This window comes from Protobothrops mucrosquamatus, unplaced genomic scaffold (genome assembly GCF_001527695.2).
Source record: "Protobothrops mucrosquamatus isolate PMUCROS unplaced genomic scaffold, P.Mucros_1.0 scaffold112, whole genome shotgun sequence".
In the NCBI taxonomy this organism is placed as follows: domain Eukaryota; kingdom Metazoa; phylum Chordata; class Lepidosauria; order Squamata; family Viperidae; genus Protobothrops; species Protobothrops mucrosquamatus.
The window spans coordinates 410,274-437,480 of record NW_015386484.1 but is presented as its reverse complement, the minus strand read 5'-3'; the positions used below and the strand labels follow the sequence as shown (position 1 = coordinate 437,480).

Below are 27,207 nucleotides of genomic sequence, written 5' to 3'. Positions count from 1 at the left end.
TCATATATCCTTTCAGATATTTGAAAAATGCTAGCATCTGTCCCCTCATTAATCTTTTCCTGAGTGGAAACGTTCTCAGTTCCTTCAAGTCTTTTCATAGGGCTTAATTTTATTTCCCTTTGTCATTCATTCATCCAGTTACTCTGAACCCTCCTGATAGTATCGTGTTCAGAACTGAATACAAGTAGAGATATTTCTTGATTTACAACCATTTGTTTAGTAACTGTTCAGAGTTACAGTGGCACTAAAATCCCGGAGTTATGTGGTCAGCTTTTGTGACCTGCTGACAAGTGTGAAAAATGGTCATAAGTCACTTTTTTCAGTGCTGTTGTAACTTCAAATGGTAATTAAATGTATGATTGTAAGTTGAGGACTACCTGTATGGTGAGAAATTGATACCTTATATCAGTGATGGCGAACCTTTTAGAGACCGAGTGCCCAAAAACTGCCCCTGCCCTGCCCCACCCCGCCTGCCTGCAGGGCCACTCACCGCCTCCAGGGCCCGCCGCAGATTGCCCAGGCAGCCCAGCAGCACCATTGCGGCCCCGCCCTCTGCCCGCGCTCCACAGCATGAACTGTGCGTGATGGGGCGTGAGGGTAGAGTCTTGTCTACGCTGCCTGGCTGCCATGTCCTTGGCTGCGCTGCTCCGTGTGGGCCACGCTCAGGGGCAATTCTCCTCCAGGGGGGCTGCTGGTGAGGAAGGGGTCATGGAGGAGGCAAGGCTGGAGCAACGGCACGTGTGTGCCCACAGAGAGGGCTCCGAGTGCCGCCTCTGGCACACGTGCCATGGGTTTGCCATCACTGCCTTATATTTTTCATTTTAGCTGCAAGGAAGGTATTTGTCTAATTATTTAAATGATTGCCCTGATGCACACACATCATCCACACCTATGACTATGGACAAAAGCATCTTTGTTGCAGGGATTCACATAAATATCACGGGCAAATATTCTTTTACTTCTGAGCGTGTAGGTTTGAGCTTGGAGCCTTTGTGGACTTCTTGTGCACTTTTCTCTCTGCTTTATCTGTCTTTTGCTCCTTTCATCCCTCATTCCAACACCTGCCCTGCCCAATCCTCTCGACTCAGGGAGAGGAGGTAGAAGGAACCATAGCTGTCCTGGAAGACTCCAAGGAGATGCAGCCCAGTGAAGCAGAGATGCCTTTTCCTAGTGCCCTGAAAGAGGGTGCTAATCCCAGCCACTTTGGGCAGGCTGAAGAGCCTGCCAGCCTCCCCCAGGAACACACAGTAAGAATTTTGCATACACAATGGAATTTATCCTGAGTTTTCCTCTGCAGACCCCGGTTTAATCTCCCTCTTACCCCAGTCCGGGTTCTTATCCCTAGGATATGACTCCTTTTGAACTATCCTTTATCTTCCCCGTAGTGCAAATGATAACGTGCATGTATTATTTACGGATCAAAAGAGGCTCCATGATTCTTACCTTTCCTGCCTGGAATTTGTGGATATTCATTTGACATGACTGCATAGTAGTCAGTTGTTAAAAAAAACCACCTTTTTGATACTAGGCTATCCCAGAATGTTCTTGACAGGAATTACTGATCAGAGAAAAGGATTAGAGGATATTTCTCTAACAAAAAATTAAATAAGCATGTTAGAGTTGCACGTATGTGTGAATAAAAAGAAAGAAGACTACCTTGCTGCTTTTGAAACAGTCACTGGAAAGGGAAGGATCCTGGAGCACAATATTAGAAATCAATACTACACCATGAACAAAGACCTGCAAATAGCAGGATGGAAAGGTAGCTGAAAGGATATGACATTGAGGTCCATCTCTTCACACAAGTATTGTTTTCTGTTTTTGTTTTCTCCCACAATCTCTCCTGCCCAGATAAAGCACTTTCTGAAGGAAGACTCAGAAGAAGCTGAGCTGGTCCAGTTCCTTAAGGATTCCCCAACTGAAAAGACCTTCCATCGGGTGAAGCCAGAAGACATCCATCAGGAGAAAAGATCCAGTCCGGGTGGGACTGAAATGTTCCCTAGTGCTGCAGTCCAGGCCATTCCCAAAGATGCCTTGGAGGAAAAGGAGCAGAAGGCCTTCTACCGCCCTCATCCTCTAGATTTGAAACAGCAACACATGGCTGCTCCAGCACCGCCAAGCCCATCCCGCCCCAGAAGCCCCTGGGGCAGGCTTGACCCATATGAATCAGATGAGGTAAAGCATCTATATGAGCATTTCTTCCAGAACCCTCCATCTTCCACCTCCTTCAGAATCTCTTTTTTGTAGAACTGGACATAGGATTGTGATCATGGATCTTTGAATGTACAGAAATACTCAACCCAGATTCCTCATCTCTATTGATGGGAGTATTTTGCTTATGATGTGGAGTAAGCTTCTTCTAGAAATAATGTTTTGGTGTGCTTCAGATGCTGTAGTAATTAGTATCCCCAAATGATGCTTTTCAAGCTGGACAGATTATCAGTGGCATTCCCATGTTGGGGAAAGCACAGAAATAAAACAAGGGCTATTTTATTAATCAGTTGATGACTCACTGACATGAACAGTGAGTGTATAAAGACCCAGAGGTCCATTTCCTGAGTCTTGTATAGAAGATTTATGCCATTCATAAAAAGGCTTTGATAAAGAATGTTTCTCGCCAGTGATACAATTCTTGTATTCACCCAGTGTGTTTAATCAAAACAAGTTAAAGACTGAGTGGGTGAATTTGCACAGCATGTGAAGTTTAGTTACTTTTTAAAAGTTTATTTGTGTTATATAAAAACTAAGCCTATTTAGTTAATATTATTAGTACATTATATGAACTCAGAAATAGATTAATTCTGTAACCAAGTTAAATTTATTGTGTGAATAACTTTTAAAAACCTGTTTCAAACAAATGATTCTTGCAAAAGGCCTGGCAATTTGTAATACTGCTTTTTTTCTCCTCTTTTTCCTCTCAGGATGATAAAGAGTATGTGGGATTTGCAACACTTCCTAATCAGGTCCATCGGAAATCTGTGAAAAAAGGATTTGATTTCACACTAATGGTTGCAGGTATCAATGCTGAAGTTGCAAGGGCTGTTTCAGGAGACAGTATATAATTGTTGCTGATTAAAAGCACATTATTCATGGCAGAAAACTATAATTAAAACTAAATTTCATTTGCCTTATGTTTAAGTAATGTGTGTATAAAAGTCTAAAAGAGGAAAATATATTCTGTTGCATTTGATCTATGAGACCTTAGAAATAATTCCACAGTATTTTTATTGGATTGGATTGTAAAGTTGGATTTCTTAGCATTCTTTGTGAACTGATGGACAGTCTAAGCTGCAGATGCCAAAGAGCTAGAAATAGGAAGATTGGCTTTAACTATATAAACTTGCTATGCAAATCGCCACTGCTTGTTTTCTTTATTTAAAGAATTCCTGTTAATTTAAAGTATTCCTCACATTTGTCTCTTTTTCCTTCAGAAAAATTGTTTTCTTAAGAACTCATTTTCTTTATATGTAATATTAACTGCTCCTTCTCTTCCTCCTCAGGAGAGTCTGGGCTAGGGAAGTCCACTCTGGTGAACAGCCTTTTTCTTACAGATCTATACAAAGATCGCAAATTCTTAAATTCAGAAGGTATTTTTTTTTGTTTATATGTTCCTTTATGCTTCTTATCTTCCAACTCTTAATACAGTGTTTCTCAACTTTGGCAACTTTAAGAAGGGTTGACTTCATCTCCCAGAATTCCCAGCCAGCATATGCTGGCTGGGGAATTCTGGGAGATGAAGTTCACTCATCTTAAAAGTTTGAGAAACACTGTCTTAGCAACTCACAAACAAAAAACACAATACTATAATACAAAATAGGAAAAAAAATATAATAACTGTAAAACAAACAGCAGACCATCAGCCAAATCAAATAATCATAAAGCAAAACTATGTAGTGGTGATACTAAGCCTGAAAGATGAAAGATTCTCAAGCCTCAGCTGCCAGAAGTACTTTGGATCATTGCTCCTTAGCTCCACTTTCTTTCTATTGATTAGTTAGGCCTGTCTTCCAGGAGGTAATCTATTCTTGGCGAGGCAGGCAGGGCTCCCACAGCCTGTGCACCTTACCAGCAAATAAAAATAAATTGATAAAATGAAATAGTTCCTGTAATTGCTAGTCCTGACAGTATAATGTGAAGTGTGTGACTAAGGAAGTCAGTTTCCTTCTCCTTTGAAAGACAGATCAGTTTTACAAGTTTTACAGAAAGGTTAATTTTATTTTATTTTAAATGAAAAGGAAAATAGTAAAAGTTCCTTTTTTTAATTTTAAGCAGTCGTGCACAAAACAGAGTTAAGTAGAGAGCTGTGAAATCACAGACATCTCCAAAGAATCTCCAATAGGAAAACTATGGTATTGGTCTGTGGCCAATTCTGCAATATTCTGCAGCAAATATTCTGCAGTATTTCTAGCTCAAACCTATTACTTACTTGTTAGAGATAACTAGATCATTGCAACAAATGTCTCCTGCATGCATTCTCTGGATTTTTCAGATTCCGTTAAATTCCAGTTTTTAACCAAAGATGCAGGAGCCGTGCTCTTTTACACAGCCAAACATTTCTAAAAATCAGGAAGGAGGAAGGAGATCTTGTTTCTGGTGGAAAGGCATTCCTTTAGAGATCTTATTCTTGCATAGTTGACATTTCATTTGATTTGAAACTTTGCAAATACACCCTCTCCGATTCTCCTTTTTCTATCTTGGGGGGCTAGAACGGATTGTCCAGACTGTGGAGATTACCAAGCATGTGGTAGACATAGAGGAGAAAGGGGTGAAACTTCGCTTGACCATCGTGGACACGCCAGGCTTTGGAGATGCTGTAAACAACACAGAATGGTATGTCTCCCCAGAAAGTGGAAAGGAATTTGCCTGAGGAAAGCCTTATTGCAGAATCATGGGAAATTGTAGGGAGGGAATCCCATTAGGCATTTCTTGCAGGGATGAGCTAACCCTTGGATGGAGGCCAAGACTATGGTAAAAATAATCTGCAAGAGACAAAGGCCAGCTGGCTGGAGGACAGGTAAATCCTGCTGCAGGCACTAGGAAGAAGAACTGAGTCTTGCCCAAGAGGGAGTCTTTTTTACATGCATTGTTCATCTGGGGCTCAGATACGAATTTTGAAAGTCTGATAATATTCATTAAAAAAATTAAAATATGAGCTAGAAAGGAATTCCTGTCTTACTGGTGTTACATCAGATCTTGAGGAAATTATATATTGTGGTCCCTTCTGGTGGTGTCCAAATACAATTGTATGCCAGATGCCATACAAGGAAAAGGAAGGGATTTCTCTCTTCCTGTAGCTCTTCTGAATTATAGTACTGCTTCTATTAACCTGGTTAATAATTAAAAAGAAACAAGGGATATTTATAAACTGAGTCACCAAGTTTACCTTGTGTGCTTAAGAATCCAGTACATGTCATTGTCTCAGATATCCAATAGTTCTGAGTCAGAATTGACCTCAATGCCCACATCCACCCTCTTGCTGCCTTACATAAAGATAAAAAGCTAAAGTTGCCCAGAAAAACAAGGCTTTTCTAGGCCTGTTGTCTCTGTTTGTTTTTTTCCTTTTCAACTCCCCAGAGAGATAGATAAGTGAGAGGGTGGTATGGGCAGAAAGAGGAAGGGGGCACCCTGACCTCAGGCTCTTTCTTTGCTTAAGCCATTGCTAATTTTAAAAATCACATGATAGCAAAATAATGCGTAGGATCATCCAATACAGATTAGAGCCCTCTGTGGAAAAAGAGATGCCAGATGTTCAAGCTGGCTTTAGAAAAGGCTGAGGAACATGAGATCATCATTGCTGATGCACGCTGGTTAATTGAGAAAGCCAAATACCAACAAGAAGTTGTTATGTTCTTCATTAGTTATAGAAAGGTCTTTGTGTATATCACATCAAACTGTGGAATGTGCTTAGAAAAATAGGAATCCCAGAACAACTCATTGTCCTTATGAGTAACCTACAGGTAGTTCTCGCTTACTGATGACCTCATACAGTGACCGTTCAAAGTTATAACAGTATTAAAAAAATAATTTTGCAACTGATTTATGATTGTTGCAACATTCATCAGTCATGTGATTGCTGATTGTGTGCTTCGCCACTGGCACACAATTTTGCTTGTGACAAGCAGAGTTAACACTGCTGTGCAGAAGGCAGAAGTACAATATCAGAAATAGGCCATCCATGATTTGGACTAGGCCACATATGATTTGGAAAGGGGGCTGGCACGGTCTCGGGAAGAAGACCTGGTGCGGTCAGCAACTACCTCATGAAGGCCTAGGCCAGGCATTTCAGTAGCAGCAGGAATTGAGGGCAGCAAGGCTGGCAGAAATGGCAGGAGCATTGAGTACAGGGCAGTGGGGTGACAAGATGGCCAGGCAGGGGGAGAGCAGGGTGACAAGGCTGACAGAGGTAGCATAATGCAAGATGGCCAAAAGGGCAGAGATGAGGAGGAAGATTGGGAGGGGTGGAGAGGAATTGAAGAGGAGGCACTTACAAAGGTGGGGGGGGGGACCAGATCGAGAATGGCTTAGATCAGGGTAGATCCTTGGAATCTTTGGGATTCAGTTAATCATAGCAACTGGCATTGCCATCTCTAAACAATGTGATCACATGACATCATATTTTGCGACTGCATCACTTAGCAATGGAAATTCCAGTATTTGAGGGGCTGCCACAAAGAAGAGGGAGTCAGACTATTCTCCAAAGCACCAGAGGGCAAGACAAGAAACAATGGTTGGAAACTGATCAAAGAGAGAAGCAAACTGAAATTAAGGAGAAAGTTCCTAACAGTGAGGACAATTAACCAGTGGAACCGCTTGCTTTCAGAAATCGTGGGCACTCCATCACTGGAGATTTTTTAAAAGAAACTGGACAGCCACCTGTCTGAAATGGTATAGGTTCTCCTGCTCGAGCAGGGGGCTGGACTAGAAGACCTCCAAGGTCCCTTCCAGCTCTATTCTATTCTAAATTCTGGTTCCAATTGCTGCTGTAATTGAAGGACTACCTGTATTGACACTTTTCAACTTTGGTGTTGGAGAAGACTCTTGAGAATACTATGGATAGCCAAGAAATAAACAAATGGATCGTTGAACAAATCAACCAGAGCTCTTACTTAAGGCACAAATCACTTGGCTCAGTTATCCTATTTTGGGACATTATGCAAAGTTCTAGCCCTCTGGAGAAGATTCTGATGCTGGGAAAGGAGGAAGGAAAGAGGACGACCAGCAGCAAGGTGGATGAACTCATTTGCAGTGAGTGACAATGAGTGCACTGTTGGAAGATCTGGAGGACCAAGTTAGGGACAGGTCTTTCTGGAGAATATCTATGTGGTTGCTAAGAGTCAGTACCAACTTGATGGCACATAATCAGTTTACATGTTTTTGAAAAGGTGGCTGAAATCCTGTCAGATATAATTTCTTTCAAAATAACTGGAGCATTTTTTTTTCATTCCTGAGGTCATTTGATACCATATCAGTGGATAATTTGATTTCTGGTAGATTGAGTGAGCTGTGTGGATGTGTCAGAGAGACTGCTGCATCTCTGGAGCAATTGTGAACCAGCAGGAGACTTCTGAAAGGAAGGGAGATATTTAAACTTATCTCCACAATGGCTTATCAGGCATGAACACATTAGAAGTCCTACTGAACTACTCTAAACAGCCCCTCCTTCCCCCTACAAGAAGAGATGTTCAAACTTTCACCCTTGCTTCCATTCTATCATGCTGGCATGAATGTGCTGCTTATGGATGATCGGTGGACAAGTGTGTGACTCACTCAAGAACTTACATTGAGACTGGCAGAGGTGGCATTCAAATGAAAAAAAGAATGTAACCTACCATATTAGTTAATTGTGGATTGCCAGAAAATAGATCTGGATATAGATCCTTGGATGATTTGCAAAAAATTGTCAGGGATTTCCTAATTGTCAGCAATAATACCTGTCCCAGCCCTGTACTATATTTCTGGTATGAAAAACCATTTAGGATAACCAGTTCTGGAATCCCAAATTCCTTGACTCAGCATTTTTAAAATTCGGTGTGATATTTACAGTTTTGATTGTGCAAACACGATGGCTGCCTCCCTTTCAACCCACCAATTCTAAACTATGTTCTCTTTTTTTCCCAGTTGGAAGCCTGTGGCTGATTACATAGATCAGCAGTTTGAGCAGTATTTCCGAGATGAAAGTGGCCTTAACCGGAAAAATATTCAAGACAACCGTGTCCATTGCTGCCTCTACTTCATCTCTCCTTTTGGTCACGGGTATGAATTAAACCAACCTACTCATGATCCTGGAACATGCTTTTTCTTTAAAAAAAAAGTTGACTAAAGACTTGGTGACTGTCTTGCTACCTAAAAAAACTCTTAGCAGTTTTTTTTTTCTGGCCCAGCCCTTTTAACCTCATGGTCTCCAATATGCAATCCCTGGTTTTCCAGCCTGGAAGTTATATATGGTTAGACTGCTCCACAACCAGTAAAGGCTATGCACAATTAATATCATATCTATTCACATAGAAGCCAATTCACAGATAAGCCAATCCTTGATTTTTTAACCAAATACCATGAAAAACACATCACCTGTGGATAAGTTGGCCTGTATTTTTCATAATAGCTTGGTTACAAATTTGAGGGTCTACATGTCTGCGGATGGGCTTATCTTCAGATAGATATATGGGAACTATGGGTACTTTTTTAAAGTACAGCATTATTGTATATACTTGAAGATAAGCCCATCCATGGATAAACAGAAACTGATTTTTAGATGCATTTTAGCACTTAAAATTCTCAGCTTATCTGGGACAATTGATATTGATTTTACATCATGACATCATAGCATGGCTTTCCTCACTGGATGCTGGACATTGAGGTTAAAAGAGAAGAATTCTCTGATAGGGTCCTTGCTCCATAGAGTTCAAATTCTTGAAGTCCTTCAGATTGATAAACCCAATTAGGATCTAGAATAAAGATGTCTATCCATGAAGGGTTAAAGTAATTGGAAAAGACTCCCCTAAGTTGTTGGAAAACAGCAAAAGCCTTCAACATAAGTAACTCTAAAATGTGTGATCCAAATGGTATAATGCTTAAACAATTTGAATGGAAGGCCATGCTTCTTTTAATGTTGCCTCCTCCTGGAAGTTGGAGTATCATTTGTTCTGCAGATGTTACTACATGAAATAAGGATGTCGCATCTTTGCCAAAAACATAGATTTTTCAGTCAGGTTATGCTACATAACCCAGTTCTACCTTTCTCTTTAATGTTTCCTTATATCATTAATTGAAATACCGTAGTTATTTTTGTGGAGTATCATTGATTGCCGCCAAATAATTGGTACAGATTCTAGCACATGTCAGACACCCCACTTTTTTTGCTTATTGGCCAAAAAAGAAGCAACCTCTTTCCACAGCTCCCAGGTATTCCATAGTGAACTCTTGTCTGCTCTTGGCAGTTTGCGACCTCTGGATGTTGAATTCATGAAAGCTCTCCATCAGCGGGTGAACATTGTCCCTGTCCTGGCCAAGGCTGACACTCTCATGCCCTCCGAGGTGGAACGAATGAAGTGCAAGGTAAAAAAAGGAGATCGGAGCAAACTTGGGGACACTCACTTCCATGAAAAATGTACAAACACAACAGAATGCATTGAGATAGATAGAGTAGTAACCTAAGCAAGACTAATTGAAAAAGGAAAACAAAAAAGAAAAGGAAATGTGGAACAACCTGCCTCCAGAAGCTGTGGGTGCTCCAACACTGGCAGTTTTTAAGAAGAGACTAGTCAGCCATTTGTCTGAAATGGTATAGGGCAGTGATGGTGAACCTTTTAGAGACTGAGTGCCAAAACCTGCCCCGCCCCCTGCCCCCATCGTTCCACCCTGCCCGCTCCACCCCCGCCCTGCCCCGTCCCCACCCCACCTGCCGGGCCACCCACCACCTCCACAGCCTGTCGCAGATCGCTCAGGTGGCCCTACAGCGCCATGATGGCCATGCCCTTCACCCGCGCCCCACATCATCTGCACGCAACGGGGCGTGAGGGCGGAATCTTGTCTCTGTTGCCCAGCTGCCATATGCTCCTCCTGGGGGGCTGCTAATGGGTCTGCGGGGGGGAGGCAGGGCTGGGGCGATGGTGCATGTGCCCACAAAGAGGTCTCTGAGTGCTGCCTCTGGCACACGTGCCATAGGTTCGCCACCACTGGTATAGGGTTTCCTGCATGAGCAGATGGTTGGACTAGATGACCACCAAGGTCCCTTCCAACGTTGTTGTTGTTATTATTGTTGTTGTTGTTATTATTATTATTATTTCCAACATTTTGAAATTGTTTCTTAAGTATAAAGGTATTAAGTACAGGTAGTCCTCATTTTATGACCACAACAGAAACCAAGGAAATTCATTGCTAAGCAGTGCGGTTGTCAAGTGACCCATATGTGACTGCAGCTGGCAGTCTTCCTTTCTGGCTTCCCCATTGACTTTCCTTGTCAGAAGCTGGCTGGGAAGATTACATGATTGTAGGATACTGTGACAGTCATAAATGCACGATGGTTGCCAAGCGCCTGAATCATGATCACGACTGTGGGGACACTGGTTGTGTGAGTGCCAGTGGTAAGTCCCTTTTTTCAGTGCCATCATAACTTCAAATGGGTGGTTGTAACTCCAGAGCTACCTGCATATACTTACACAACCCGTTGCAATTCAGATTTTAAATGCTGAGTTAAATGTAGGCCATAAGGAATCATACCATCTTGTGCTTCAATTTGAGATTCTTCTGTTACATCCCCTCTTCCTCACATTGACTTTGTCGTGTGTTCCCGCTCAATCCTCCCTCCCTCTCCAACTCCCCCCCCCAATATCCAGACTCTGTGACATTGTGAAATCTGTATTCTTTTTAAAATTAACAAACAGATGACTTTCAGTCTCTCCCTCAAAGTGACCACATGTATTTTATGAGAAACTCAGTGAGGATGAAGAATTGGGGGGTATGGTACTGATTGAACGCTGAGTTCTTCATTCCACTGTTTGCTTTCTGGAAGGCCCTGATTGCCTCATGAAGAATTCTGGGAGTGGCAGTGGGTGCCCACCCACGTTCATGCATTTGGTCTATAGAATATAAGGAATCAAAGCTATGATTGAACTTCATCGGCTGCTGGCATGTTCCTCTGTTCTAGATTCGTGACGAAATTGATCGTTTTGGGATCCGGATCTACCAATTTCCTGATTGTGATTCAGATGAAGATGAGGAATTCAAGCTGCAGGATGAAGCACTCAAAGTGAGGGATTACCAAGAGTGGACATTGGGATCCATTGGTTCTGCTAGATGTACCTGATTGTGTTAGAACAAATTCAGAAGGCCTAGTTTTCCCCACTCATATTCCACATATGCTGATGCTTTGACTGTAAAGGAGCTTTTCCTAATATTTGAAAACAATATGTTTCATATTTGCTTGCCTTTTTAAAATTAAGGCATGTGTTCCAAGCTGGGAATGTATCTCTAATTCTAGTTAAGACATACTAAACAGAGGCAGCTAGGCTTGGATTAAACTCTTAGCCTAAGGGTGCTATCTAACAAAATGAAATTAAGTGGTGAAAAAAGTAAGGTTCTACATTTAGGCAAGAAAAACCAAATGCACAGGTATACTATAGGTGGTACCTTGCTCAATAGTAGTAACTGTGAGAGGGATCTTCCAGTCCTAGTTGACAATCACTTAAATATGAGCCAGCAGTGTGCTGCAGCTGCCAAAAAAGCCAACACAGTGCTAGGCTGCATTAACAGAGGGATAGAATCAAGATCACGTGAAGTGTTAATACCACTTTACAATGCTTTGGTAAGGCCACACTTGGAATACTGCATCCAGTTTTGATCACCACAATGTAAAAATGTTGAGACTCTATAAAGTGCAGGATGCATCTAGAGACAGAGAGCAGGCTGGGTGTCAAGCTTGTTTAAAACTGCTACAATCCTTATAAATGGGTCCTCAGTTTGGAATCCACCAGCCCTTTTTTAAATCACTTTTTTCTATTTTATTGTTGTAAGCTACCCAGAGTAGTGAGATGGGCAGCAATAATAAATTTAACAAACAAAATTTAACAAATAATAAATTGTACTCTTTTTTAATGACTGGCCTGAATAACTTAAAAAGAATAATCCCTTAATTTAAACAAATAAACGAAAGAAAATGGGTGGATTGCAAAGCAGTCAAGCATCATGTATATTTACTGCACAACAGAGATCAGCTCTTTTCCAAACCACTTCCTTTTTTTGAAGCCCTCAGACTCCACTCCCTCTTATGCTGACAAATTTGATGGTGCAGTTGATGATGTTGCAGTTTCCTTGTATCTTTTTGAGGAATGCTCTCTTTTGTCACTAAATATATGTGAAGTAGTGAAGATTGGGGAAGGCCCCTGCCACCCTGTCTGACTCCTAATTGTCACTATTCTGCAGGACAGCATCCCCTTCGCTGTGATTGGCAGTAACACCATTGTGGAGATGAAAGGCAAGCGGATCCGCGGGAGACTGTACCCTTGGGGAATTGTTGAAGGTAACCTATAGCTCCTTGTGGCAGTATGGCTCAGTAAACTGGGGACTACAGCTAATGGGCCAACATTGATTCAATACAGAATTCAGCAAAAATGTTCCATGCTCCCCTAGTTTGAATTGACATCCAATTACTGATGCTCTTGTGGGATGGAAATACAAAATATTGACTTTGGCAGCATAATGTCTTAGCTTTGGCAGTAGAAATCAATAAAAGCTTCCTGTCCCCAAGCATTAAATTAGTCATTTTGTGGGAAGCGTGGGTTGAGCATGGAAGTTTTGCACCATGTGCCCAATATCTTGTTGGAAAAATCAGGAGGTGGGGAAGAGGGAGAATATTGACAAGATGCCACCTCTTGGCATTCCCAATATTTTATTACAGGGGCATTCCCATAGATCAGTGATGGCGAACCTTTTAGAGTCTGAGTGCCCAAACTGCAACCCAAAACCCACTTATTTATCGCCGGGTGCCAGGTGGGCGTGACCCACTGGGTGGTCATGGCTGTGGTGGTCATGGCAGATTGGGTGGGTGTGGCCAAGGTGGGCGTGATCACCTCGATGTTGCTCATGGGGAGGGACATCTGTGGGGGCTGGGCAGGATTGGGGGAGATCCAGGGGGTCTCTGGCAGGTGGGGCAGTGGGCAGGAGACTTGTCCTGCGGGTGAGGCGAGGCAAGGCAAGGCAGGGCGGGAGTGCCATTGTCACAGGGAAAGGTGAGGCAGGGGTCAGGGCGGCTGCTGCCTGACACCATCAGCCCCTGCACACAGAGGCCAGCGAGCGCAAGGGTGCTGAGATGCATCTGGCCATGTGGGACCTCGGTGAGTTAGCAGGTGGCTGGTTGAAGAGGGACAGTTGCCATCTCTGGGGCATGGCATGTGTGCCCACAGAGAGGGCTCTGAGTGCCGCCTCTGGCACACGTGCCATAGGTTCGCCACCACTGCCATAGATTGTCAAAAAAGTCAAGATGGTGGGCACAACTACCCAATCAAAGCCAGATGCCTTTTTAAAAATGCATTGCATGCACTTGACAACACAATGGGGCTTCAGTTGTGTAGTTGTGCTCTTCTTGGCCCTTATTATCACCGTTGCAGATGTCCTCAATGTAGATGTGGGAGGCAAAGAACAAGATGGCATCTCTCCTATCGCATCCAAAAGCCAAAGGGACTGATTGTTGAATTGTTCTTCTGTGTTACAAATAAGATTGCCTCCTTTGGGGCATTGAAGGCAAAAGGCTAGTTTAGAGGCAAAGCAGGCTGTACAGCAAACATCCTTTCCTTTCTGCTGTGTCCTGGCACCTGCTGTCTGAGGTGGCTGCTTCAGTCTGTTCCAGGGTGAAGCCAACCTTGGTCCCATCCTATCCTTTTATCCCTGTTGGTCTTGAAAAATCCAGTTTTAAAGCTTGGATTTGAAGTACGCTGAATTTCAAAATTTGTTGTATGCCTAAAAAATAAATTGGTGTCAAACATAGCTTGGGAAAGCCAATAGGTAGATGAGTAGGGAATGAGAGGGAGAGAGGTTGAGAAAATATATAATCTCTCTTGATAATAATACTATAGATGAGACCCCTCAAAAAAGCTAAACTACCTAAAATGCTGATGAATCAAGGTGCTGAATCTAACAACTGCTTTAAAATGTTCTTCAGTTTATTACAGGGGAGGGCCTGTCCACAAACCCTACTGGCAGCATAGAGAGAGGACCTTTGGCAAATCAGCTTTAGGAAAACTAAAACAATAATTGCAATGTTTGTTATAAGGAGGTACTTTTTTTTGCATTTTTGTAATAAGGAAAAAGGGGAGAGACGGCATTAACAAATCCCAGCAAAATCACTTGAAGCTGATCATTGTGTGTATACATATGAAAATATTTCCTCCAAATATGTGGCTGGGAGTTGCGTACTCTTCAGGCTCACTTGGTAAGTCTTATCTTGAACTGGCCTGGTCTCTCTGGAGTGCAGACTCCTGAGAACGTAAGAGGAACTAAAAGGCTACAAGCAAAATAGGAAACAAAAAGCTTTCTTTCATGTTTTGCCTGCCAGTCTGCACATTCAACCATTCCCCAGACAGGCTCCATTTCACTCTAGTTGTTAAAAGCCATCAATAGGCTTTTCATCTTCCATGGATTTGTTTCCAGTTTTGAGATCGTTGAGCTAGAGACCGTCGCTGCACTACGCGGTCTTGAATTGCACTCACTTAACTCTGCATTCTTTTGTCAGTGGAGAACCCTATGCACTGTGACTTTATCAAGCTACGCACCATGCTGGTAAGGACCCATATGCAGGACCTGAAGGATGTGACTCGGGAGACTCACTATGAAAACTACCGGGCTCAGTGTATTCAGAGCATGACTCGCATGGTGGTGAAAGAGCGGAATCGCAAGTAAGTTAGGGGGTGCTGGGAAGGAGGAGGTGGAACTGGGGAGGAGGGAAGCTGAGCAAATGGCACAGCTGGGAAGAATGAAGGAGATACGAAAGGTGGGACCCCACTTTCAATAACCTTCTTCTAACCTCCTCTCCAACAGGTATGAGGAGGAAAGTCAGGCAAAGCGGCCTTAAAAATTCTCAGGTGGAAAGAGTCTGATGGAGGCAGTTCATCAAGAAAAATTAATGCTGGCTTAAATTCACAGATTTTTTTTAATGATGATTTAGGCAGGTATTTATTATAACAACAGATGGATAGCACTCTATTGCAAACAGAATAAATTATGTACATTGAAATCCATTTTCCTGGTTTGTGCAATTTTGTGCTAGGACAGGTATCTGTAGAAAGGTGATGCAGTATAAATACGAATGCAAGCAATATCTATGTTTTCTGTTTTAAACTCAGAAAGTGGCTGATGGGTTGCATGTCCAAGGTGGCATCAGATAGAAAACTCACCAAAGTGAATGTGGAGAAATGTTATTCCTTTTTTGGGGGCGTTGAGGTTTTCAGTGAATTGTCCTATTAGGAGAAACACATGTACATAAGTCTGGTTGCTTAACTTTTCCCATTTCCCCCCCAAATCTGATAACTTTCAGAAATGTGGTTCTCATTTTTCCCAGTTGACACAACAATTGGACATGCTGGGTGTAAAAAATGGGAGGTGTTCTACAGTACGGCTAGGAAAACCAAAATCATAAGACAAAATACAATACCCTGTAACCTCTTGATTTTCTTATAGGCCTTCTTCAGCTCACCATCTTGGTGATCTGTCAAGGAAAGTCTTGGATAAACCTTTCCTGAGACTCTGTTTCTCTTAACTTATCTTTTCTGTTGTTCAGTTTCCCCCAGATCTTGCTTGTTTTCTCATACTTTCTTGAAATCTGGCCTGCTAACTCATTGACTCTGTTCTTCTACAAAGCTTGACTGTTAGGTCTTACTGTGTCTCTTATTCCTTTTGCCTCTATACTTCTCTGTCCAACTGTGGCCAGCTAGAAGAGATATTTCATTTCATTTATAAAAGCTGTTTTAATCTGAGCCGCCAGAATGTTTCCCAATGTGCCAGGTGCACAATTAAGACATGACTTCGCAATTAACAACAACAATTGTTTTACCTTACAAAATAATTGAGCAATAATAATCCCTGGATATTCTGCTGTATCCATTGGAGGAGAGGTGGGTTAGTCCAATGTTTTCAACCTTGGTAACTTTAAGATCAAATACTGGTTTAGTCTATATTGGCAAAAACATCAGAAGAAAATCTGTTAGTCCCTTATCTGACTAATACATGTTATTAGAAAGTATAAGCTTTTGTGACTTTTCATCTAATTTCATCAGATGCATAGAATGGCTTGAGAGATGGAGGATTTAAATTGGGATTAAAGTTGAGGAAGGATGGTAAGACAGGTTGATTATGCAGATTACATGTGAGACAGATCACAAGTACCTTTAAATCCTACATTTTATGCCTTTTAATGAAATGTGCTAATCTGCTTGGGGGGTCCTTGAGTTAGTACTAAGTATCTGGGAGCTTAACCAGTTGAATGCACTAACCTGATGATTCTCTGTAACTCTTCCGTTGCTGCAGTTTGCAATCTGCATGCTAGAAGGGACTTAGTAAGAAAGCAAAGGGCAATAAGCTTGGGTGGGAAGGAATGCAGGTAGAAAAAGAAGAAAAAAGAAATCTTAGTAAGGATACCGAGGACGTAGCACATTCAAGAAATTATTATGTATTGCTGCTGTTTTGCATTGGTTTGTGTGTGTTAAACTGCAGGGCAGGCCATTCTCTCTCTGTGTGGTAAGTATTGGCAGTGGTTAGACTTCTCAAACTATTTGGGGACAGCCCTGTTGATTATATATGAAGGATGAAATCTATACATCCATGTCTGTTAGACATGAATTATTTTTTCAGCAGCTCTGACTGAAAGTTACCGTTTTCTGAAGAAAGCAAATTAGACAATATGTGATTGAGGGAGAAACAGTGTATAACAGAGCAGTGCTTCTCAACCCCCAACAACTTGTATGGACTTCAACTTCCAGAATTCTGTGGGAGCCTTGGCTGAGGAACTCTGACAGTTGAAGCACACACATCTTAAAATTGCTGAGATTGAGAAACACTGGTATAGAGAACTTGGAAGAAACTGTCCTCCTTTTTATTGGATCCTGGCTCCTTATTCAGCATTTTGCCCACATTTACCATGATTTTTGTCCTCTATAAATGGAGAGTAGCCTATATTTATATTGTATATTTGAGGAATTCATTATGTGCCACCAAGTTGTTTTCAACTCCTAGTTACCACATAAATGTTCACCACTAAGCAGTCTTTTTTTTTTTGCACATTTCAACTCTCTAACAATAACCCTCTGAAACACATACTTTCACATCCCCTTTTCCTCTCTACCTGAGAAAGAGGATTATTTTCTAGGAAACCCCTAGGCAACCAAGAATCAGTGGTTTCAGAGGCTTTGCTTCCATCTCTCTGGCTTCTCAGCTGTGGTTCCACCACTTTCAGATTTGGTCCATGATGCCTGAACTAGGGCACAGAACAACCATTTAAGCCAGGGGTGTCAAACTCGCAATGTCACGTGACGTGTTGCGACGTATCATGACTTTTTTCCCATTGCCGGCAATGGGGTGGGTGCGGTTTTGCCATGATGCATCTGGCCCGCGGGCCGGCAGTTTGACACCCCTGATCTAAGCCAAGGGGAAATCTGGAAAGGGGGGGGGGGGTGAGTCCTGGAGGAAAGCTTCTTCCCTGCCCTGCCTTCCCATGGTGAATTTAAGCCAGGGGTATCCATTCCCCTCTTCTGCTTGCCATCCTGTTTAGAGGGAAAGGAGATGTCCCCATCTTCAAGATTCTGCTGCAGCAACTGTTTCTTGGAGTGAACAACTAACCCCCCCTTTCCAGTTCTGCTTCCATTCCCCTCTGCTGTTGGACTGCAGTAAGCTTGTAATTGCTGAGGACTTGTACAGCCAGGTTGGCGTTAATGCCTGACACTTTCCTCCAGAGCTGCATCTATCTGGCTTTCATGTATTTCCTATAAAAGTTCTATAAAATTTTGACGGGTCATTGGAAGTCAGAACACCCTGTCTGTATGCATGTAAGATGCTTAACCTTATTGCTGGATTTACACCATCTACTAACCCTAACCAGAGTTACTAGTAATCACTGTTACTAGTAAAAAAAAACCTGTGTGAACACAAACATCAGGCTTTTATTTGACCTGATTAAGTATATCGTATGAAGATGAAGATTTGGGGCAGAGGTTGTTAATTGGGAGAGGCTTAAACTTCAGATTTGAATCCACATTCTTGGTTCAGTATAATCATTGGGTTGTTTTTTCAATTTGCAGTCTGTAATCTACTTTCCATAATGATCTCCTGATCTGTGAAATGACAACAGGGAAGATGAGTTAGGAAGTATCTTGATTCATGATTTGCCAAGCCAAGTCCTTTTTTTCTTTCAAAAGTCAACTAGATTTTCTTTGTTTTTGCTTGAAGATGTTTCGTTTTTCATCCAAGAAGCTTCTTCAGTTCTGAGCCTCTCTTTCACTTCCTCTCTTGATAATTGGTTCCACCATCAAACCACTCTTGCCATCAGGAAGTTTCCCCCAAAATGAATGTGAAACAATTGCCTTTGCAAGATGACCTCAAACATATGGAAGCCAGACTGCAATTATATCATGGAATAAATAACAAAAGGAGTTTGAGGGAAACCAAATACAGCACTTTGATTGGAAGGCAAATGGGATATTTTGTGGGCTTGCATACCCAAGCATTTTTTTTGTCACCTTTTCTTTGAGAACGCTTTAATGTATTTCCTCCTCTTTTATCTCTTTCCTGGTTTTGTTTTTTGAAAAAAAACACAAACAAACAGCAAGCTAACCCGAGAAAGTGGGACTGATTTCCCCATCCCAACTACGCCCACGGTGCCAGATTCAGAGACAGAAAAACTGATCCGGGAGAAGGATGAGGAGGTAAATAACGGTACTGTTTTGGGGGAGATTGCTGGTGCTTGAAAGTTTACAAAAATACAGAGAGCTGTATTGTATAACATCAGGGTTTTGCTCAATTTAGCTCAGTACAAGCCAGATTCACACATCAAACTGACCAGTTTCTTTAACAGCAGGTTCACATAATGTGTCTATGGAGTTTCTCAGTCGTCCAGGTCATGGTTGTCCCAAAGGCGCTTTTTCAAGAGGCACCTGGACTTTCTTGTTTTTCTTTGAAGGCGTTTCCCTTCTCATCCAAAAAGCTTCTTCAGCTCTGACTGGATGGTGGGGAATGGAAGGATTTATATTCCTAGCAGACAGCTGGTCATTTGCATTCTTTTTAGAGAGTTGTTAAGACCACTTGGAAGTTTGTCTGTGTCCTCAAGGTCACCTGAGTAGTGCATTTGCACATTGGCATATCATACCCATTCACGTGTTGCTTCTGCTTCCTCAGCACACTCAACTCTGTCAGCAGTAAGTGGTGGTTCTGACCACTTGATCGTAATAATTAGATCAAAAACAAAGCTAGTTTACCTTCTTTAACGTAGGTGCTGGGTAATTTTGCAAATTGAAGTCCACCCAACTTAAAGTTGTTGAGACTTAAGAACACTAAGAAATATCTGGTATCCCATGAGTCTTTTTATCAGGAGAGTATGGGCAAGGCTTTGTGATATCATTGGTCCTTTTCCCAGGGGTTAAGATTATGACTATCATTATCAATTAAATTTATACGCTTCCGACTTTCAGCAACTCTGTGTAGTTCACCAATGGACTAGAATACTTCCAAGGTCCCTTCCAACTCTGTTATTCTTTTGTCCTTCTGATTTAATCAGTGTTCTGAGTTTGCATTATTCTGTAACTGAACAATACATTATTCTGTAATGGAATGATATGGGTTCTTATTATATGCTAAGCCAGGGTGGGAGTGGGGACTAACCATAGTCATTAGATATGAACCTGTGGTAGCGATTCTCAACTTGGACCTCAGCTCCCAGAATTCTGAGAGCAGAATTGGCACCTCTTAAAGTTGCTTGAGAGAGATGGATTTATGGCAAAGAGGACACAGCCCATTGCTTGACTCTCAGCATCAAACCTTCTAAGCTGCATTTGACCTCTACTCTGTCAGTTTTAGAAGACATGTTTAAGTATCTCTCTTTTAGACAGGACTTTATAAATCAGAGTGTTGATTTGTGTTTAAAGTATGTGTTTTGGTACTTTCAATTTTGTATTTTGTAAGGTGATTTGGGCTTTCAGTTTGCACAGAAAAATTAAGCAGATAAATTCTTGGCTTATTTTTCCCCTTTCAGTTACGAAGACTGCAGGAAAGGTTGCAGAAAATCCAACAGCAGATGGAAAATTCATAGTAATCATAAATTGCCCCACCCCAGCATATATTTTTTTTGTCCCTGCTGGCTGGCATCCTTCCAAAGCAGAAAATGTTTACATCCCTCTGAATTTCATCCCATCTCCAGTACTTGGTCCTTGACAAACATATATTGCTGCAATGATCGCCTTAAAACCAAAGTTCTACAATTACTTACCCATCTAAGAAATGAGAAACTGAGAAAGGCTTCAAGATGCTACTGCAATCTAACACACAGGAACTTTTCCTTTTTCCATCCAGTCTGGCTACTGATCATCATTGTAATGATGTTTCTGTAGGGATCAGAGACGAACTATTCTGCAGTCACAGCACTGAAAGGAAACTTAACTCTCATCTGACAGCAGACTATGATAATTTGTACCAACAACTGTGCTTGACAAGATTCTGTCCAGATTCCTTTCTAACCCAGTCATAAAAAAAGATGCAAGTGTGAAAAAGCAGGCATACACAGACACTAGTAAGATATTCTCTCCAAGTCCGTCTTAAAATTATTGGAAAAAGTATATGTACACTAGAGATCAAATGACAAAATGCTGATCTATAAGCTGGTAAAATGGAGAACTTTCAGACTCCCATCAGATGTTGGGAATGCTTTAAAAAAGATCCTTCTGGAAAATCTGAAGGGCATCAGCAATAGCCAGCAATTAAATTTCCTAATTATAAGTCCCCTTGAAATGAATGGGAGCTGGCGGAATCTTGCACTGATAAACTTTTGACTCGATTAAATACAAGAGCACTCCCTTTGCAAAAACTCTGTTTTGTTCTATTTTATATTTATCTCCTCATAAGTGAGAGTCAAAACGTGGAGTTAATATAGTTTTTGCAAGCTAATATTATTAATTTTATTTAAGCTCTTCAAGCTATTTATCAAAGTAAGATAAAATAAAAAGAAATTTACTGTCCTGTGCACAGCCCTGCATACCCAGCTGCTGGTGGATGTGGAAAGTAACCACGCTTCTTGCAAGGAATATTCAGTTTCGTTAGAAATTGTGTCTTAAAGTGACTGTGTCTCTTTTGTGAATATGTATCCGCTCATACCCTCAATCAAGAATACCTAAATTAGGACTATTCAGCAAGTGGCTCTTTTAATGTGTGGCTTATTCTAAATGGAAATTTCCCTAAAAGTCTGGGAAAAAAATGCCTGGTACTCTCCCCTCTCTGGAGGGTCAGTCCTTAAAATCTGCATGCTGTTCATGCATGCTGCAGTTACGCTTTGAAAGAAGATCCCAAAGAACAAAGCAACACATCTTTCTCAAACCAGCTGTTTGGTTGCTCACAGAAAATGTTGGTGAAGTTCAAAAGAAGAGAAACAGCCAAACCATCCACTCTTCTAGGTCTCCCTCACTTCAAGGCTGTTCAGAAGGACCAACAGAAACCCAAGATTCTGGCAGCCAGGGCAGCAAGGCATTTTCCTCTTTCAAGGGATGGTGCCCTCGTTGGAAAGTGCCCTGAGAAAGCCACGGTGATCTCACTGGAGATATGGGTGCAACCCCATGAAAGCCACCTACTCTTCCAGTTTGGAGCTGAAGTATGGATGGCCTCTCAGTAAACGGGCCTTTTCTCCCTGTAGGCTCCACAATGAAAGAGAAGCAAAGGATTGGCAGAGGATGGAGAAGAATTCAAAGTGCAAACGGGTAGCACAGGACATGAACCTGTTGGAACAAAAAGATGATGCTTCTGAATAAAGCTAACAGTCTTTCATTTGTAGCCCAGTGCAGCATGTCAACATGCTGGATCAGACCAAGGCTCTCGTGTTAGTAGCAATGGTGATAAGTGGTATCTTTCCTCTAGCTATGGAGATTCTGTAGGAGTCAACTGTTGATACATACCTGTTACTACTCACCCTTCTGTCTCATTCTCTTTTCTAATCAGCTGCCTGTCATAATAGCTGTCACAGTGTCAATGAATCCAGATCCAAAACAGACTTGTAAACTGGACCAAGAAAAGCAGAATATGGGTTATTTTCTCTAGAAGGTTTAGAACCCACTGGGCATCATAGAACCATTTCTGTAGCAACTATTATAATATCACCTGCAGAAACCTCTGAATAAAGAAAAGCCCCAAAATTGCAGGTGTGGAAATAAGAAATCCTTAAGACTTTAGCCAGTCCTTTCCATCTAGCTCTAAATGCAGTAGGATTGCCAACTGACCAGGGTGGGGGAAAAGCCTAGCCTTAGCCTAGCATAACCTGGCCTGCTTCTGTGCTTTAAAGATACCTTGAGATATATATATAAACATGTTTTTCATTGCATGGAAGAAACACTATTTGCTAGTATTGGTAGAGCAAACTGCTATTACAGAGGCTGACCCCATACTCTTGGCGTCAATATTTATAGAGGTGCTTCCAAATAAGGCTTTTCTTGTGCAATTAACCTGGTTTGTTCATGCAATATTACTGGGGGGGGGCTGAGAATGTCATTTTCACTAGTAAACACCCTGTATTCTTCCATTTTCCCCCTATAACGTGAAGAAAAACTCTGAATGGGGAAGCTTTCGATTGGTACTGTTAAACAGTCCTCTATCTGAAACTGTAATTGTTTTCTTCCTATTGTAATATTGTGATGCTATCATTTGATATGCTTATTCTTAATTACTGATTTACTTTTTATTATTAATTTATCCTCTAGGACACATAGGTGGCATTTGCACTTCTAAATTGTTTACACAGATGAAGGCAAATACCTACTCTAAAATATCACTATTTATAACCTTATTTAAGCATCATTTTGTTATTTCCTATAGAGCTGGGGTGCCAAACTCGCAACGTCACGTGACGTGTCGCGACGTATCGTGACTTTTTTCCCATTGCCGGCAAGGGGTGGGCGCAGTTTCGGCATGACACATCGGGCCCACGGGCAGGCAGTTTGACACCCCTGCTATAGAGGCATAGTGAAAGCTGAAGCAGCAGTCCACAAGGATGCCCATTAGCACATTCAGACAAGTGATTCTTCCCCTTTGCTTCAGTCCAACTTCCTTGTTGCATACAAGGAGGACTGTTCTTGTGCCATAACTGAATGTGCAGAAAACTAAAAGAAGTAGCCCCAAATTATCTTTTCTTTAATATATATTTTAAAAAAGTTTCTAACCTTCATGTGATGAAGATAGGCACTGTGGTTAGATGCTAAGCATAAAACATGGTGGCTATTAAAGGTAGTGCTGGGCTTCTGGAATGCATACAGTAGTATGGGAGAAGGTTTTAATACATTAATACAGTACATTCAGGAGGGTGTTTGCAACTACCGTAAATGTTGGAAACCCTGCCCCTTTTTAAGTGGATTGCATCACAAAATGTGTAAAAAAGGGACAGGGCTTTGAACACACAATTGTGGAGTTCATTTTTTAACTCTTTTCCCTTTTCTCTCCCGTCCTGTGGATGCTTCTGAATGCATAGTATTGTGTGCTCTCAACAATGCTTCCAAAATATTGTATTCCTTTATTCTCACTGCCTTAATTGCTGGGTTAGTCCCAGGAGTAATAAAAGATGAGTATGTGTGAGAGAGTTGTAGGATGTTTAGGAACCCCGAAACAGTATTTCTGCTTATATTCATTCATTTTTCAAATCTTGATATTTTCCTTAAAAAAAAGAGAAAAATTCTATCTGTTGTCTGGGGCTGGGAAATATTTATTGAAAGGTTGTAAAATATATATATATATATAGGTTTATACAGTCTAGTAGTTTATTTTTTAATCCCACCAATAAAAGTAGCTAATTTCAGTGAGCCTGTTTGAGACTTGAGTTTTTTAAAAAATATTGAGCCAACACAAATGGTCTTTTCCAAGTGTGATGTATGAAAGTCATCTTTGATTTAATGGTGGGTATTGGTCAGTGACTGCATTGCATCAAAACAGTGAGATCTCCCATTCATGAAAGAGACCCACATCTCTACAGAATGTATGTTGTTGGGTTGAAAAATACTTTTCCTACAGTGGGGAAATGAAAGAGTGGAACTGGCCCTCTACAGCAGAGGTCCCCAACCTTTTGGGCACCAGGGACCGGTTCCATGGAGAGATTTTTCTGCAGACCGGAAGGTGCGTGGTATTGTGTGCTGCCTGCATCCCACAGATGGGGCGTTGCTTGTTTCTGTGGACCAGTTGCTGGCATGGTACCGGTCCACAGACCAGGGGTTGGAAACCCCTGCTCTACAGTATTTGGTACAGAAGACGCTTTTGGAACAGTCATCAGCCAAGACAATGAAACAGCATATTCACCATCAAGGGTTTATGTTGCCAGGGAAATTCAGGGTCCATTACTCAAGTCAGTGCGCAGAAAGGACATTCCAATACAAAGATGCTTATTCCTAGACTTAAGGCAATCCCATTTGTACAGAAAGATCCAAGCCAACTCTGAGTGAAAACTCCACCTTATCAGTGGTGCCACTACAGACTTATGTTGCATCTCTGCTCTAGGCTGGGCTGGAGGTGGCATCATGAGAACATGCCCCTCTCAACATGCCCTGGCATGCTACACAGAATGACTGGGAGTGGCTATTCCCACTGATATGTGATGCTATGTGGTAGGAAAAAGGAAGCTGAGGAATAAAAAAATTGCTATCTGCAGCAAAGGAGTGCTTTACTTCCCAGTCTTGTTATTGAAGAGAAGTAAAACATGGAGTCCAAATTATTTTGATGGTCTTTTTTACCAGCTCAAAGACAGGAGAAGCTCATGTTAATGCAGCTGTGAGGATGTGCTCCTGCTACCTGGTTGAAGGAAGATGGGGATGGAGTTTCCAAAGCAATGCTTCTCAATCTTAGCAACTGTGTGGGCTTCAATACCCAGAATTCTCCAGCCAGCAAGGAGTTGGAAGTCCACACATTTTAAAATTGCCAAGGTTGAGAAAGATTGTTCTAAGAATAGAGCAAGGAAGACCAGTAGGCCTTCCAAGGGATATACAAAAGGATGTCCAAGGGATAATATCCAAAGAAAGTTAAGGAAAATACTTGTTGACATTGAACTCCCAATCCTAAATTGTCAATTTATGTCACGGGTGTGAAACTCGCCGCATCACATGACGTGTCGTGATGTATCGTGACTTTTTTCACATTGCCGGAGCTGGGGTGGGCGCGGCCTCTGCATGATGCAACCGGCCCATGGGCTGGCAGTTTGACACCCCTGATTTATGTTATTCTGTGGTAATACGCTAATAATCACATGTTGCATTTTGCCTACTCATATCACTGATTATAGATTAACCAGAACTTTATGAATAGGCTTGAGGAAACCAATAACCTTGTAACCAATCAGGATGGGGAGACTTGGGTTTAATTCTGGCTTGGTCCCTAATGTAACCTACTTTTTAAGAATGCTGAGAAGAGGATGTGCACTCTTTATAGTTTCCTGAAAAAAACAAGAACACATTTGGATTTCAATTAATATATTTTATACAAAGCATCCTTAGTATCCTGCAGTATATAACAAAATACAATAGGTTCTAGGATGTTGGAAATTCAGATTTGAAGGGAAACACAAACTGGAATTAGAGGCCCAGCATAAAAGCTTTGAGGTAAGGATATATAAGTTACCAGGCCATTTGAGGCAATTCCAATATTTCATCTGCATTATTACCTTGCAAACCAACTGATACTCTTATTGTTGACTTAAGCCAGGAAATGGCTTGATAATGTTATCTAGAATATTAGGAATGAGGCGAGAGTTGACAAGGGACCTTGGCAAGTCCTTCATCCCACATCTATTATTTTGACTTTGGTTTCCTGGACAAAGACAGCACAGGGGTCACGTTTAAGATTTGTTCAGTTCTTAAGGATGGAAGGATGAAGGAGTGATCCAAATCACTAAGCGTAGCTCTGTGTAGCTGTCCTTCTGAATCTCAAAAACTTTCAAACACCCTCCTCAAAAATGTCATCAAGAAAATCATAGATGGCTAGAACAAGGGAGTGGAAAGACTTTTATTATTTCCATGTAAATTAATTTTACATCGCGGTTTGTGAATTCTGATCATTGTCATCAGAGAGGGCATCACATTTTATTTTCAGGTCAAAGTGCGTATAAATGTTTCACAGTCTTTGTCTAATTCATGTTCCTTCCCTTACACTTCTCCTAAAGACATCTGAGGCAGACTGATAATATGATAAACTCCCCAAATCACCAAAGTTGACTGAGTGAACAAATTATACAAACTCTTTTCTCCAGTTATGTTATAGAGCAATGATCCTGAGTGGGGTTATGTATTCCCTGCAGGAGTGACAGGGAATACATAACCCCAAGTGTGCCAGAGTCATGTGAAAAAGCTGCCTGTCTCGGGAAAACTGCTCCCACGCTGGCTGCAACCTGCAGCACCTGAAGAGTTTAAAAGAATTAGGGGAACAGAATGGGAAACACATGGAGGATGGAAATCAGATTCCCTAAAAAGGGGAGCAGGATAGGAAACGAGTGAGTTCACTGTCTATGACAGGATAGTGTCAAACATGGTCTAAAACCAAGATTGCAGGCATGAATTCAGAAGTCAAAACTTCTAAATGGCTTTTAGACATGCCCATCAGATAACAAAGGAATCCTCTTCTCCCTCTTGGGTCTGGGGGAAACGGATTCCTCTTTCACCCTCTACTGCAGACCTCCAGCCTCACTTGCTTCTTGGTAGAACCACCAGGTCTTCTGCATGAGAAAAGTGTCTCTTACACAAAGCCATAGTTGGGAGAGACCACATTAGACACAGGAGTGTCATGGTCCCCACAGAAGTAGAAATGCAACACCCACACTCTGGGGCACAGTTTCAAGTGGCTGTCAAAATTCTTCAAGAAAAACAATTTCTGTAGTTGTACATAGAAGTGCCAATGGAGCAGAGATATTTTGCCTACATTTTCCTCTGAAGATCATTCATAAAATACACAAGGTCTGTCATCTTTTGCATCAAACATGAAATGCATTTTCACAAAAATATGAGCATT

At 41.6% G+C, this 27,207-nt stretch overlaps 1 protein-coding gene across 1 annotated transcript; it reads left to right on the top strand.

Annotated features, from left to right (window-relative positions):
* The first annotated feature begins 897 nt into the window (after nt 1-897).
* On the top strand, nt 898-20,284 carry SEPTIN4 (septin-5). Its single transcript, XM_029283501.1, has 14 exons — nt 898-969; nt 1,089-1,247; nt 1,852-1,981; nt 2,030-2,175; nt 2,922-3,015; nt 3,501-3,587; nt 4,707-4,830; nt 8,119-8,253; nt 9,438-9,555; nt 11,147-11,248; nt 12,421-12,517; nt 14,726-14,888; nt 18,806-18,905; nt 20,228-20,284. Exons 1-14 carry the CDS (start codon nt 898-900, stop codon nt 20,282-20,284), a joined length of 1,584 nt encoding a protein of 527 aa, XP_029139334.1.
* The last annotated feature ends 6,923 nt before the right edge of the window (nt 20,285-27,207 follow it).